The 17,113-nt window shown below is 34.7% G+C and overlaps 1 protein-coding gene across 2 annotated transcripts; it reads left to right on the top strand.

Moving 5' to 3' along the window:
- Positions 1–16,997, top strand: amacr (alpha-methylacyl-CoA racemase). 2 transcript variants are annotated; one of them, XM_051092830.1, is made up of 6 exons: positions 1–48; positions 381–641; positions 2,483–2,626; positions 4,928–5,088; positions 13,323–13,509; positions 15,533–16,997. In XM_051092830.1, exons 2-6 carry the CDS (start codon positions 395–397, stop codon positions 15,940–15,942), a joined length of 1,149 nt encoding a protein of 382 aa, XP_050948787.1. In that variant the 5' UTR covers positions 1–48; positions 381–394; the 3' UTR covers positions 15,943–16,997. The 2 variants fall into 2 exon arrangements, with proteins under 2 accessions (XP_050948787.1, XP_050948786.1); XM_051092829.1 differs by lacking the exon at positions 1–48 and adding an exon at positions 128–238.
- The last annotated feature ends 116 nt before the right edge of the window (positions 16,998–17,113 follow it).

Here is a 17,113-nt window from a genome sequence, read left to right as displayed (position 1 = left end):
TCATAAACACGCGCCGAGTCGTGTGGTTCGAAGTACAAAATTTAAAAGGTATGTAGTGTTTATTTTGTATCAAAGTCATGACTCCTAGTGTTTTATCTTGTGTTGTTTGCTCACAGGTGTTTTTTGAACCGCAAACATTCATAACGAGCTGTTGTTATGTAGTGATACTGAACGTTTACTGGTTTAATAATAAGTTTGGAATGGACAGCTGGAGTGAACTGTCACCCAAATAACAACTGTCAGTTGTTTGTACATGGTGTTTTATTAATATATATTTTTCCCAGCGTCGCACATTCTGTAATATATTGTAATTGAGTGTGTTTCCAACACTTTTACACTGCATAGTAATTTAAAAGTGTTTCTTTCACCTGTAATAATAGGAACAGGTTCCATTATGGCTCTGGCAGGAGTGCGTGTAATTGAGCTTGCAGGATTGGCCCCTGCACCCTTCTGCGGGATGATACTGTCGGACTTCGGTGCAAGAGTGATCCGGGTAGATCGGACGAAGGTGGCAATGACTGTAGATACTCAAGCAAGAGGCAAACAATCAGTGGCCTTGAATCTGAAGAATCCCAAAGGTGTCGCTGTTTTGAAAAAACTCTGTGTCCAGTCAGATGTGGTTCTGGAGCCCTATCGTAAAGGTTAGTGTCTTCATTAAAAGAAGCAAACATGACTAATTTTTTAATAACAGCACCTATTTAATATGTAAAATATATTTGTTGTTATGTTTTCTTTTGTCTAGTTCTAATAGTGAATAATGTTGCTTCTGCTGAACTTAATGCTGAACTTAGGGATGCACCGATACCACTTTTTCCAGTACTCGCCCGATACCGATACTTTTATTTTTGGTACTTGTCGATTCCGAGTACCGATATTTTAAAATTTAATGGTAGATTTGTAAAATATAGGGTACAGAAACTAAAAGAATATGTATAATGTTAGTTGGTCAACTTCATTTATCAAATAGATACAGTCAAACCAAAATGTATTTAGATCACATTATCATAAACTGTGTCCTGCACCCACTAGTAAAAAAAAATAATAATAATAAAAAAAAAATAAAATCAAAAATTATCAAAAGATGGTGTATATCTGCTGTCTGAATAATTTTTGGGTTGACTATATATCCCTTATTTATTTTTATTTTTACACTTAATTATGCCCGTTAAAATGTGTTTTGTTACTTTCACTTTTTTTTTTTTCTTGCTCTATCTTAAATTTAATAGCATTAAACTGCTTCATTGCAGCGGCTCAGTACTGTAATCACGCAAACCACTCATTATGAATCTCCTAACTCTGATATTTTCAGAAATATAAGTCATGTTTTTTTTTTATCTGAAATATGCTGCTATTTGGGCTATAATCCAAAGCGACTCAAATAATGGAGAAACACTTGTGAAGCAAGCAAAACATGCGCAAGTACATACTGCCTATTGCATTTCACACAGGTGCTAAATGTGCGAACATCAATGAAGATCATGCAACAGTGCGCTCTCTCTTTCTCTGTCTCTCTCTCTCTTGCTCCCTCTCTATACCGTTAAATAGCTTGTGCATTGATTTACTTCAATTGTTTTTGACATATCTTTCCAGTGATGTCAAGGCGGGATATTAACTCGAAAAGCCCGCACATCTTGGCCGCCTCAATCCAATCTGCGTGCTTTGCCTGTCAGCTGACGCGCACCAGTTATACAAGCTTAATACTGAATGTTTAACATTATATTACTTGCATACATACTTCGTAGACATCCTTAATCTCTAATGACTCCATTCTGCTGTCTGTTGTTTTGTTGTCTGTGTTTCTTTGCCTGCATACGCACTTGTCACATGATGTGGTATCGGCGTTTGGTATCGGGGCATTTTACGAGTACGAGTACAAGTACAGGAGCTCAGTATCGGTGCATCCCTAATTATTATGGCAATTCTGGTAAACCAGGGGTGCCCAACCCTGTTCCTGGAGATCGACTTTCCTGCAGAGTTTAGTTCCAACCCTAATCAAACACACCTGTCTGTAATTACCAAGTGCTCCTTGAGAGCCTAATTAGCTGGTTCAGGTGTGTTTGGTCAGGGCTGGAGCTGAACACTGCAGGAAAGTCGATCTCCAGGACCAGGGTTGAGCACCCCTGTGGTAAACAGTAATTACAAAATAAATCAATGTTCTTTCATTTTAATGCAAGATGGTACAGCATGTTCTATCATAATTAGTTCTTTTTGTTTGCAAATTATTCTTCATTTTTTTTAACCGTTACCCTCAGTCCATATTGTCTAAATAATTTTAGTTGCTTTAATGAAAGCATTGCTGATTAACAGGGGGAAAACTGTTCTTGACTTAAATGGGTGATTGCCATTTCTTTCCTGATTTTAAATCCAAACAAGAATAATTTGCTACAGCATAACCTCTGGACCTCTAAATTCAAATGTATTTACCTTCAGGGTTTGTTTTTCTTTTCATGCTTAATTTTTTTATCTCTCTGGTATAATTAAGGTGTTATGGAGAAGATGGGATTAGGTCCTGAAGATTTACTTAAAGAGAACCCGCGCCTGATCTACGCACGACTTACCGGTTACGGTCAGAGCGGGTCGTACGCCAAGGCTGCCGGGCATGATATCAACTACCTGGCCATGTCAGGTAAAGACCGATGTTAAACAGGTGCAGAGGAGCCGGCTAATAAGCTTTCCCAGAACGCCCTCAGGCACAGTGATTGTAAAGCAGAGTAGATGACAGAGCTTGAGCTATGTGAAGTTTAAAATATCTGGAAAACTTTTCTTAGTTTTTTCCTACAAGCAGAGTTTAACTTTTGTATCTTCCACACTGAGGCATGAACGCAAACTAGCAGTATGGATCTGTGGTGCTGTTAATTAAAAAAATTTCAGTGGAAATTATGCTGTGTTGATCTTTAAGCATGAGATCATTTTTATATGAATTTTAATTTTTAATATGTAATGATTTACACAGCTTCAGAGTCATCATGTCCTTTCAAATTTTCAGATTTTTGTGCCAGATCGATTTAAAATGCAGCTTTCAAAGACTTCAAAAATGCATTTGATAATTAATTTACACAATTATTGTGGGTTCACTACCAGTCAAAAGATTTTTAATGTTTTTAACGAAGTCTCTTCTGCTCACCAAGCCTGCATTTATTTGATCCAAAATACAGCAAAAGCAGTAATATTGTAAAGTATTGATATTAAATTGTTTACTAATTAAATTTTACTATTTAAAATAAATGCATATTTTAAAATTTAATTAATTCCTGTGATCAAAGCTACATTTTTACTGATTTGCTGTTCAAGAAACAATCAATTATCAATATTTAAAACAGTTGAGTATATTTTTTTTCAGGATTCCTTGATGAATAGAAATATCCAACGATCAGCATTTGTCTGAAATAAAAAGCTTTTGTAACATTGTACACTATACTATTCAAAAGCTTGGAGTCAGTATAATTTTTCAGCAAGAAATTATAGAAATTATTACTTTTAATTAGCAAGGATTCTTTAAATTGATCAAAAGTGATGATAAAGACATACTGTTACAAAAGATGTATTTTTCAGATAAATGCTGTTCTTCTGAACTTTCTGTTTTCAACATAATAATAATAATAAATGTTTTTTTGAGCAGCAAACCAGAATATTATAATGAATCACAGGAATAAGCATTTTAAAATATGTTCAAATAGAAAACAGTTATTTTAAATAGTACAAATATTTCGAAAATGGAAAATGGAAAATTTCAAATAAATGCAGGCTTGGTAAGCAGAGGAGACTTCTTTGAAAAATATTACAAATCTTACTGTTCAAAAACTTTTGACTCGTAGTGTACAAAATAAATTGTGCCCCAAAGCAGTCATATATTAGTAAATTTGAGAGTTTCCATGCTAAAATATATCACTTAGCCTAGTTGCAGTTTTTGCGTATGTGTAGATTTTATGAAATATTCATTTTTAGCATTTTGTGAAACTGACTTCTGCTAATCAACCAAAGTGATAAGGTGCAGTTTTAGCCTTGTGGTGTCCAGTACTTACGTTTTAAATTAATTTATTCCTATAAGCTTGGATATATGAGCCCGAATCGGTGCAGGATGTACAGGCCTAATGTTCTTAATATATTCAAGCGTAGCGGCAGTAAATGCATTAATAATGTTGTTTCAGCTTTCTGCTTTCTGAATTCATTTTAAGTTCTTTGGATAAAACCATCTGCCAACTGTAAAAATATTAAATTAAAGCCATATGTGCATTCATGTAAGGTCATCCTGGCAGGTGCATTTCAGTTTTGCTTTAAGTCAAAAAACAACAACACCATATTTACATTTAGAACCATCAATGCATTTAATAACAGTTTTATTGACGTCATTGCCAGACATATAATTGTAAATATATTATGCTTTTTATTTATTAACATCAACTACCATGCATTGCCATGGTATTATATGGTATATTTCAATCAGGTGCATTCATGGGGTGTGTAGGTCAGGACTGGCCCAACTAGATGGGAACACAAAGACCATTTTATTGCATAATGCACGAGTTTGATTTAATTTTTTGAGCCCTTTGTTGTCTATTTGCTTTGACCTTTTATCTGACAGTACAATGCACATTTATAACCTAATTATCTGTAGTGACACTGGCCTTTGGTAAGTCTTTGTGTGTTAAAGCTGAATTATTTAATGGCTTCACTTTTAATAATTCCCATTGTTCTTTTAGTTTTTGTTCATTCGCTACACTTTTTTTTAACATCACTGAACAGGCAATAATATTTAAACCAGTTTGAAAGCACAGAAGGAGGAAACAAATGCTTGCTTGTGATGCAAGTGGCTTAATTGGTGATATTTTTAGCTGACCTTTAACTATGATTTAAAAATAACTCTTACAGTAATTATTCTTCGTTCTGAAGTTCTCAGCATGTCCCTGTCAATCTCTGTCTGTAATAGGCTTGCTGTCCATGCTGGGCCGTACCTCAGAGAAACCCTATGCTCCACTGAACTTGGTAGCAGACTTTGCTGGAGGAGGTCTCATGTGTGCATTTGGGATTGTGTTGGCTCTCCTAGAAAGGAGCAGGTCAGGACGAGGCCAGATCATTGATGCCAGCATGGTGAGATACAGCACCTCATCTTAAAAAGGGTTCCTACTGACAAATTGTTATTAGCTTCTTTTTGAAATACCAGTAGAGCAACTCCCTGTTTCCTACAGACTCTTTTGAATGTGATTGTTTCCTGGGCTGGTTAGCTAATGCTAACAATCGAATGATCGCCCCCCTCACACAGTGTTAAAAATTCTTTTCCTCTACCTGTTTTGACCATTCACTGCAAGGAATGAAGCAATTACAAGTCTTGTTTATCTCAATACGATCGCTCCATGTTCTGACCAGCCCGTCAATAGTTTTCTGCGATCTAGATTTTCCAATAATTGCTTGGTTTTTCCTTTTAAGTTGGTTATATTGGCACTATCTATTTTCAGTACCACAGGTAGGTGTGAGTACTGTTAGAGTGGTTATTTTCCAAGTAGGATGATCCAGTAAGTAAGAAATTGCTAATATCGTGTTCTTGCCCGTTCTCCATTGGATCCTTGAGAGCCTAAATGTAATTCACTTTGGAAAAAAATCAAGAAACTAAACTGTCTAAAGCTACTTATTCACAAATATTATGCATTTGAATTTGGACCTGTGGTTAAAACTAGGAACTGTTTGGCTGCAAAGCTCGTTTATGCTTGCTAACGAGTAAAGTATGAAAACTAGTGCCGCTAAGGAATAGGTTGCTCAAGCATGAGAAATTGCAATATTGATGTTGCAATTTCTCAGCTTGCTGAGATTTTCGTACTTCACTGGCCTCCCCTGTATATTAATCACTATTAGAAATGTGGCAGTTTAAAAAAAAAACACATTATAGGGGTTAATTATAAACCTTCACAGATTTACATATCCTACTTTTATTAATATTTGTGAAACTTACATGCTTGTATTATTAGCATCTGACATTTTCTCACTTTTTTTCTGAGGAGAGTGTTTGCTCTAAGGCATGTATTGCGTTCTTAGCACGATTCCATGGTGTGAGAGAGTGGATTGTAAAAGTCTACATCAGCTGTGTATCTACTCGTGATCTGCAGGAGTCACATGATGTAGCTTATAGAATGCTAAAAACATTTATTGAGTCAATATAAAGTTATAACCTGAAAATGAGAAAGGGAAAAAATAAAGAGATGAGGAAAACTCAATTCAAGTTTATTTATATAGCCATTTTCACAATATTGTTTCAAAGCAGCTTTGCAGAAAATGCTTGTTTCAGTATTACAATTAGGAAATATTCTGTTGTGTATCAAAGTAATGTCCATATGACACTAATATACAGCTGTAATACAATATACACTGCCATTCAAAAGTTTGGGCTCAGTAAGAGTTTTAATGTTTTTTAAAGAAGTCTCTTATGCTCATCAACGTTCCATTTATTTGATCAAAAATACATTAAAATGTAATATTATGAAATATAGCTATTTAAAATAACAGTTTTCTATTTTAGTATATTTAAAATGCAATTTATTTCTATGATGCAAAGTTGAATTTTCATCAGCAATCACTCTAGTTTTCAGTGTCACATGATCCTTCAGAAATCATTCTAATATGCTGATTTATTATCCATGTTGGAAATAGTTGTGCTGTTTAATATTTTTTTGGAACCTGTGATACATTTTTCAGGATTCTTTGATGAATAAAACGTTAACAAGAGCAGCATTTATTCAAAATAGCAGCAAAACGAAAAATCAGACCCATAAAATTTACAAATGGCTGTGCCCGCTCTTACGGGAAAAATAAGGTGGATAAAGTGGCAAAAATTACTCAGTTCTACAGTAACGTGTACGTGCCTTTCTGACAGCGTGCAGTCTCTCAGACAGCATGCACATACAGTGGGTACAGAAAGTATTCAGACCCCCTTAAATTTTTCACTCTTTGTTATATTGCAGCCATTTGCTAAAATCATTTAAGTTCATTTTTTTCCTCATTAATGTACACACAGCACCCCATATTGACAGAAAAACACAGAATTGTTGACATTTTTGCAGATTTATTAAAAAAGAAAAACTGAAATATCACATGGTCCTAAGTATTCAGACCCTTTGCTCAGTGTTTAGTAGAAGCACCCTTTTGATCTAATACAGCCATGAGTCTTTTTGGGAAAGATGCAACAAGTTTTTCACACCTGGATTTGGGGATCCTCTGCCATTCCTCCTTGCAGATCCTCTCCAGTTCTGTCAGGTTGGATGGTAAATGTTGGTGGACAGCCATTATTAGGTCTCTCCAGAGATGCTCAATTGCAACCTCGATTGCAACCAGTCGTCCTGTCCCTGCAGCTGAAAAACACCCCCACAGCATGATGCTGCCACCACCATGCTTCACTGTTGGGACTGTATTGGACAGGTGATGAGCAGTGCCTGGTTTTCTCCACACATAGAACGCTTAGAATTAAGGCCAAAAAGTTCTGTCTTGGTCTCATCAGACCAGAGAATCTTATTTCTCACCATCTTGGAGTCCTTCAGGTGTTTTTTAGCAAACTCCATGCGGGCTTTCATGTGTCTTGCACTGAGGAGAGGCTTCCGTCTGGCCACTCTGCCATAAAGCCCCGACTGGTAGAGGGCTGCAGTGATGGTTGACTTTCTACAACTTTCTCCCATCTCCCGACTGCATCTCTTGAGCTCAGCCACAGTGATCTTTGGGTTCTTCTTTACCTCTCTCACCAAGGCTCTTCTCCCCCGATAGCTCAGTTTGGCCGGATGGCCAGCTCTAGGAAGGGTTCTGGTCGTCCCAAACGTCTTCCATTTAAGGATTATGGAGGCCACTGTGCTCTTAGGACCTTAAGTGCAGCAGAATTTTTTTTGTAACCTTGGCCAGATCTGTGCCTTGCCACAATTCTGTCTCTGAGCTCTTCAGGCAGTTCCTTTGACCTCATGATTCTCATTTGCTCTGACATGCACTGTGAGCTGTAAGGTCTTATATAGACAGGTGTGTGGCTTTCCTAATCAAGTCCAATCAGTATAATCAAACACAGCTGGACTCAAATGAAGGTGTAGAACCATCTCAAGGATGATCAGAAGAAATGGACAGCACCTGAGTTAAATATATGAGTGTCACAGCAAAGGGTCTGAATACTTAGGACCATGTGATATTTCAGTTTTTCTTTTTTAATAAATATGCAAAAATGTCAACAATTCTGTTTTTTTGTCAATATGGGGTGCTGTGTGTACATTAATGAGGAAAAAAATGAACTTAAATGATTTTAGCAAATGGCTGCAAAATAACAAAGAGTGAAAGTTGCATTTCAACTGCTTAAAATCACTTGTTTTTAAACCGCGATGCTTAAAAACGCATACAAAGGATTACTTTTCGTGACCATGTAGCACAGCAACATCACGCAAAGCATGTAACTGCAATAGAGACGATAGTCCAAAATCTCTACTGGTTAATAGTGTCTGCCGGTATATCGCCCACCCCTAGTATTAACTACTATAGTGAGTAATTTCCTTTTGATTTGTGTGTTGAATCATCTAGCACGCATAAAGCCTAGTTCACACTTGCTGTGATAAACCCCTGTGTTAACCCTGGTGTTTGTTGAAGCGGTTGAAAAAAAGCAATTTAAGGTTTGCTGGCATATTGGTCAGTTCATTAAAGTGCTATGTTTTGTTCACGCTACACTAGGTTTTCTCTGCTGGAAAATAATGGCGATTAGCAATTGCTATTCTGCTTGTTAATTAAATGTGACATTTCACTTAGCCCTGAGTGTGTTTTTATGCATTAGAAAACCTCAACCAGAAAATGGAGCTCTAATTCGACTGAGGTTATGTAATTTGCTCTGACACAGTCTGATCTCTGCCACTTTAAGCCCTTAAGGAAATAAACAGTGGTAAATATAAAGCTTAATATGTGACAATCCAATATTGAAGCACCTCTCACATTAGACATTCAGACCTGGAGCAGAGTTGCAGCGCAAGTGGAGAGTTTCTCCTGATAGCTGTGTGTGCGCTAAGCTAGTGTCAATGTGGGAGCTGTGGTAATGATGATTAGATGTTTGCCTGTTAGGCAGTAAAGATATCTAAAACATGTTCCCGTGAGAGTCACCTTGCCACTCTTTGATAAAACCTGTCGTTTGATACTGACAGCCGCCTTTAGCGACGTCAGTGTTATTAACCTGCAAGGTAGGCAAATAGTTTTTCACTTGCATGCCAATTTGGATGTATTATACCCTGCAAACTTTGCTTTTAAAGATTTCATTTAAATACATTTAAGTTTAAGAGGCGGCCTGGGTGTTTCATTAGCATTTCATAATTGTGTTACGCAACATTTGTTTTAGGGCTATGTACATTGTCGGTTTAAATGTCAAACTGTGTTTGACCACTGTCATCTTCACATTGACATCCAAACAAGCGAGCTGTAGTAAACAAGTCAGGAAAAAACATGCGTGACCCTGGACCACAAAACCAGTCGTAAGCAGAACTAGTATATATGTAGCAATAACCAACAATACATTATATGGGTCAAAATTTTTCTTTTATGCCAAAAAGAATAGGATATTAAGTAAAGATTACGTTCCATAAAGATATTTTGTAAATTTCCTACGGTAAATATATCAAAACTTAATTTTTGATTAGTAATATGCTTTGCTAAGAACTTCATTTGGACAACTTTAAAGGTGATTTTCTCAATATTTTGATTTTTTTTGCACCCTCTAATTCAATATTTTCACATTTTTGTATCTCAGCCAAACATTCTATTCTAACAAAGCTTATTTATTCAGCTTTCGGATGATGTGCAAATTGCAATTTCTAAAAAATCAACCTTTATGACAGGTTTTGTGGTCCAGGGTCACATATTACATTTAGAAGTGTGCAATAATGACCAAAAATGTTATCTGGATGTTTTTTGGAATTTTGTTGAGGACAGTAATTGAACAGTGTTTTGCTGAGCATGTTATTGTGCTGATACTTAGACAGGTTTAGGACTGCCGTGGACAGCTGACTCCCAAAGCTTTTGATATTCTTCATATTCTGTACATTTCTTAGTTTGCGGGAGTAACAGAAATGAACTGCCTTCATAAGGCCATTTTTTTTCTAACCTAATTAAATGTATGCATCATCTTCTGTGTCAAATTCTTATATTTCATCAATAAAATCAAATAGTAAGACACCATAGGGCTGTTACCAATCGAATTAAATCAGTATTAGCAAAAAATGTCTTTGCAATGCAGTGGTGCACAGAATCTTAAGTGGCATTTCAGGACATGAATGCAGTTAACCTGCAGTTACTGTACAAAATGTACAATAATGTTTTGATGATTAAAAAAAAAAACATTGAATACTGATATTTGAAATGATTTTGTGGAAAAAAGGGGAAAATATACTTTAAATATAAACATAAAATGACCAGTAGATAGCGTTAAATCACAGCATAAGTGAATGATTGAGTAGTTCATTTAAACGATTCGTTTAAACGGCTCTTTGATTCAGTAACGAAGCAACGACGTGTGTTCCTCAGAGACACTATTTAGTTCTGTGGCTTTGTTTGAAACTGCTTTCTTTGACGAAACTGTCTAAAATGTCAATTAATATGAACTTATCGGACTGTTTTATAAAATCATCACATTTTCAATCGCGCTGATTTTTGTAGAAAAATGTACTCTTCGTGTGATATTAACTATATCAAATGATAAACATACAAAGACTTGAATTTTGTCTGAAGTCTTTAAAGCTAAAGTACAGTGAACTCTATTCTATGCTAAATCAAGGCTGCATTTATTTGATTAAAAATACTGTTCAAAAGTTTGGGGTCAGTAAGACTTGTAAAAAGAAGTCTCTTATGCTTAATATTTGATTAAAAAAATGTTTTTACAAAATATAAAATAATGTTTTTTATTTTAACATACTTTAAAATAGAATTTATTCCTGTGATGAAAAGCTGAATTTTTATCAGCTGTTACTCCAGTCTTAAGTGTCACATGATCCTTCAGAAATCATTCTAATATGCGGATTTATTATTAGAATGATCAATGTTGGATAATATCAACAGTTGTGCTGCCAAATATTTTTTGGAACCTGTGATTTTTTTTTTTTTTTTTTTTTTTTTTTTTTTCTTTTTTTTTTTTTCCAGGATTCTTTCATGAATAACAAGTTAAAAAAGTAGTTCATTGAAAAGTGAAAAGTGTTTATTGAAAATATAAATATTTTATAACAATATAAATTATTTATTATTAACTTTTAATAAACTTTTAATTATTAACTTAATACATCCTTGGTGAATAAAAGTATTAATTTCTTAAAAAAAAAAAGAAACAATAAAAATGTACTGACCCCAAACTTTTGAACGGTAGTGTACTTCATGGTTTGGTCTGTTACCCGGATGCGCGGGATAATCGGTGTAAACAGCAGCAGGTATTGCACGGTTAATGTACTACTAAATAAGTTGTTATGCGAATTTATTCTGTCTAAACCATGGAAAAAATATGTGCTAAATCATATAAAGAAGGACTTAATAAGCAGCAGAGGGCGCAATATTTTGAGAAACTAAAGTTAATAGTTGGTAAAGATATGTAGGAGCAGTAATAATTAAGATATTAGTCTAATATTTCACCTACCTGACTGGAAATAAGAACAAACACGAATGTTGTCAGGATTTTTACCCTGGAAGTCTTGGTTCACTTTAGCTGTCCACAAACTCCTTTTGTTCCTCGGACAGTTTTCTGCACCCTTCTCTTTGATTTGTTATAACTTTTGGCAGTCTATAGTGCTCCAAATGTTTTTCCTGGTCTAAATGATTAGTACAGCCCAAAACATGACAATAATTGACCATTTTTAGCAGCAGTAATCAGCAAAATATGAGTATTTTTCGGTTCAGTGGCATTGTTTACATTCAGTGGCGCCAATATGGCCAATTGATGATGTGTAGTGAAAACACTCTAATGTCAAATCGCATATCGCTTAAACGATTACGATATACATCGCACACCCCACTCATTATTTTTACAGAACTATATTTAAATGTCTTTCTCTGACCAGTATGAACTGTAAAATTATGAAGAAATAGTTTTTTGAGGCATAATGTGACTGATTTTAGGCCAAGCGACTTCTGAGAGAGTGACTTCTTGGTGTCCAGGCCAATCATATGCGCAAATAGAAACCCAGATTGTCAACGTCTCTTTGAAGGCTGCCTTCACTGGGAAATATATAAAATATATCCACACTGAACTTAATTTTGTGAGGTCACACTTTGAAATGCATGTATGTTTATTTTTATGCATCAGTCTGGAGGAATTTGACCTACAAACGTTTCTTTTCATCTGTGAAAATGTTTCTGGAGAGCTTGCTACCAAACCTTTAACCTGAGACTTGATGCCCAATTTGTCATTCAGAACCGATTTGGTTCAAGATCTAATATTTTAAAGGGGTCATATCATACATATTTAACATAAGTCTACTTATGCTAGTGAGTTTATTTGTGCAAGACACAGTCATCATCTAGTTTTTCATTGCCAGTTTTACCCTTTCTCTGAAGTAAACAGCCAGATTTTTTTATTGCTGTCCCTTCGAGAAATGTCCCCATTGCATGTAAAATTATTAACTGCACATATTGCTTTCTCTGCCGCTGCTCACACAACCTTTGAGGGCGTATTGTTCTACTTTCCCGTGTTTTGTGTAGACTGTGCAGTATTACGTTATGAATGGTTCATAAAATCAGTGCTGAAATATGTCACAACTCTTTACATCAGACTGAAAGATCAGGGACCTTGTTAAATAAATGCAATCTATATTTCATAAGCGTGGACAGTCATGCATTTGATGAATTCCGTATTTCACTGCAAAATTGACTCAGTTTTTGATGTTTAGTTTAGATAAATGCTCTTTTTGAAATATTTGAAGGTTGCATTATGTTTTCATAGGACATCAAGCTTCATTATGCATAAAAGATCAAAGACATTTTGATTTCTCGTGATATGGTTGCTTTCGAGTCCTGCTGTGCCATGATGTGGAAATCAAACTACTGCAAACCTCCACAGAAATGGACGCTGTGTTTCACAGTGGTGTGCTTGTAATACAAACTTGCTCAAATCTTCCCGTCGGACCACATTTCTATCTTGTTCAGTGCATTCATGTATGTAAATACATAATCTGTTTTCTGCATATAAATGTGTTGTAATATGATGAATATGTACAACTCTACAGTTCTAATCCTCATTAGCCTACATAATGTTTCCTTATTGATAAGCACATTATTGCTTTATACCAAAAATTCAGCATGATGATGCTTGTATTTATGTCATCACACAGTATGTTTTTATGGTTTATGTGTAGGTTGAAGGTGCAGCGTATGTTGGCTCCTTCATGTGGAAATCCCGTAGCCTCGGCCTGTGGAATCGTCCACGTGGGGAAAACTTGCTGGATAGTGGCGCGCCATTCTATGATACCTACCGTACGTCTGATGGAAAGTACATGGCAGTGGGTGCGATTGAACCTCAGTTCTATCAACAACTTATTCAAGGTCAGTGCATTATATTTCTTTTTAATATAGTGTCTTTTTCTGACTATGATGGATGTTCTCATGGTGTGAATTGCGGTATAAATGCTTGCTGTCTACTTATAGCTGTCTGATGTAATTTTAGTATTTTGCCAATGGAAAAATCTTAAGTATTTACTCATTTAAGCCTGCAGGCAGCTCTTTTTTTTTTTTTCCAGTCATCATGGATGTTTTTAAAAACAACTGTCATGTATGTAGACAGCTTTAAGAAGAGCTTTTGACATCTTCCTGGATAATATGTCATGAGATCTTCATGCTGTCATGAATTCATGCTGCCAGATATGTGCCTGACAGCTTCAATGGCTGGTGCGCAAAACCCCTTATTATCTTAATCTTTGAAAAGTCAATATGGTCACTCTTTATGTGAAATATGGTAGGAAACGTTGATCCTAATGTGGAAAATACATCTTTAAAAAAAGAGCTCGAAAATATTAAAATGAAATAGAAAAACAGTCTTTTCTGTCTTTTTAGTTGAGCATTTTTTTTTCTGTTTATTCTATTATTTTTTGCCTTTTATTTCATATTATTTTTCATTATATTTATTTTCTTATTTTTGCTTTTTGTTCTTATTTTTTCTGTTTCTTTGTTTCATATTCTCATTTTTTTATTTTATTTTCTTGTTCTTTTTAATTTTGTATTCTCATATTTTTGCATCTTATGTTCTTATTATTTTTATCTTATTTTTGCACTTATTTCCTTTAACTTTTAAAAATGTATGATGATCTATTTACCTATTATCTATTATCTAACTATGAAATATTTATTATATTCCATTTTTTTCTATTCTCATTTTTTATTTTCTTGTTCTTTTTAATTATTTATTCTCACATTTATGTCTTATGTTGTTATTATTTTGTCTTATTTTTGCATTTTTATTTTCTTTGGCTTTTAAATATGTATTATTTATTTATCTATTATCTATCTATATTAGCTATTTATTATTATTATTATTATTATTATTATTATTATTTTTTTTTTTTTTTTTAAATTAAGATCTTTTTTCTATTCTCATTTTTTTCTTGTTCTTTTTAATTATTTATATTAATTAATATAAATAATAAATAACTAATTTTTGTCTTATGTTATTATTTTAATCTCGTATTTTTGCATTTTTACTTTCTTTAACTTAAATATTTATTATTTATCTATTATCTATATTAAATATTTTTTGAGACTTGTTCTTTCTAATTATTTATTCTCATGTTTTTTCGTCTTTATATTTTTTCTTTTTTCTTTAACTTTTAAATATTTAATCATCTAATTAATATAAATAATAAATAATTTTTGTCTTATGTTATTATTTTAATCTCATATTTTTGCATTTTATTTTCTTTAACTTTTAAATATTTATTATTTATCTATTATATATCTATACTAAATATTTACTATATTTATTACAATATTATCTAATTTTTAGCTATTTTTTAATGCTTTTTAATTATTGATTCTCATATTTTTGAGTTTTATGTTCTTATTATTTGAATCTCTCTTCTCTTATTCTTTTATTTGTATTTTCTTTCGTTTTTTTTTTTTTTTTTTTTTTTTTTGCATTTTATTTGTCGGAACACAATACAATATGCACACAGTACACAGTGTACATCTGTACATCTAGCTGTTCTTATTTCACCTGAAATATACCTTTCTCAGGGTCACATGGCTGTCGATTTTGCACAGGCATGCAAAGATTAGGACGAAGCCACAGGATGCTTTATTAGTATGTGCATAGGCATTCACACTCCGTCCTGATGACCCAAGTGCAAATGCAGCATGCTTAATCTTGCTTTGAAACCGTAATGACTCGATTGCTATTCGTGTTTGACCCTCAGAAGAAGAGCGTCTCTATAAGTCACCTACTGTGGCCAGTGTAATGTCCTAATGGCTTCTAGATTCATAGTCCTTCATGATCTCTTTGATCTTTGTCCTTTAAACTCCTTTATTGATTTCTTTTCTCTTCTTATCTCCCTTAACTAATTCCGTCTCACCACAGGTTTGGGCTTGGATGATGCTGACCTGCCGGCGCAAATGAGCATATCTGATTGGCCGCAGCTCAGGGAAACATTCAGCCGGGTGTTTGCCACCAAGACGCAGGCGGAATGGAGTCAGGTCTTCGATGGAACAGATGCCTGTGTCACCCCTGTGCTATCAGTGGATAAGGTACTCTCTCACCCCCACAACAAGGCACGGGGGTCATTCTTCAAAGACTCTCAGGGAGAAATTAGCCCTCGACCTGCACCTGTTCTGTCCCGCTCCCCTGCAGAGCCCTGCCGCTTCCGGGACCCCTTCATTGGAGAGCACACTCGCTCTGTGCTAAAGGAGTACGGGTTCGAGCAAGCGCAAATAGAGCAGCTCTTGTCTGCCGGTATCGTGGAGTGTAACGAAGCTAAAGCGCGTCTATAAATCAAAGACTCTTGACTGGAGAATCATTAAACTTTGTGGCCAATGATGCAGCACGGGAATCTGAGCACTTGAACTCCTCATGTCATGTTGAGTGAGGGGGCATTTCAGAGTAAAATTACTCTCCCTTGTGAATCGCTGGGTGCTGCAGTCAAAGTGGACTAAATGATCCTGGGCTTTTAAGTTAAAACGTCCAAAAAATTTGACTCTTATTTGTAATTGCTGCAGGGAAAGTCAAGTGGGATTTAATTAAAGCCTATCTCGAATATTCTGTTTTAATCTTAACATCCCTATTTTTGTCAGCAACCTCATCAGGCTTTCAACAAAGATATTCAGTATTCACTTATTTTTTAAGACTGTTTTGAATTAATAGTAATATTGTTGAGGGCATTTTTATTTGTAGTTGATTAAAGTGTACCGCTTTTGGTTACAAATTGAAATCCTTGACTAATAAGTGCCTTCAGCAAGAATAGCTGAGTGTGAGTCATAAACTAATTAACTGAGTGAAACATTTGCCTTTGCCTAATTTTTAGGCAGCACTGATGACCTAAGATAATCGTATTGGGATTAAACCAGTTAATGATTCAGCTTAAGATGAAGTTTTCTGTCATGATTATCACTAGTTGTATAAAAATTTAACACTTGGTGAACATGGTAGTGGTCTTTATTATGATACATGTGGCCATTTTTGTGGCGTGTATTTACTGTAAGTGGTGTCGGTGAGGTTTTACAGAATTCTACAGAATTGCTCCAAACTGCTGTTCCACAACCAAAAAAACACATCTAAAAAGCATTTAAGTATTCAAATCTTAAATGTTTGCTAAGATCCTTCTATTATCTACTGCAACCCACGATAATGTTTAAAGTATTAGTAAGCTTAATATATATAAAATCATAATTTAAATTGGGAGGTGGCTGTCCTGAACCCTAACCCCTAAATTTCAACTTGATATGATGAAAAATGATATTGAAATAATTTTTGTCCTTTGCTGTTTTGAAAAGGATATTTTTGATTCTTTTAAAAAGTGAAGTTCCCTATAAAAATATTTTATATTTTATACTTTCTTTGTAAATTATGGCGGGGGGAGTGTCTCGCATTTTCATGTCATTACCGAAACAGTGTAAGTTTTAAGTCCATTGGCTGAGATTGATTTTAACTACACCCCTACATTTA

This window comes from Labeo rohita, chromosome 21 (genome assembly GCF_022985175.1).
Source record: "Labeo rohita strain BAU-BD-2019 chromosome 21, IGBB_LRoh.1.0, whole genome shotgun sequence".
Classification (NCBI taxonomy): Eukaryota; Metazoa; Chordata; class Actinopteri; order Cypriniformes; family Cyprinidae; genus Labeo; species Labeo rohita.
This window is presented reverse-complemented; position numbering and strand designations above follow the sequence as displayed.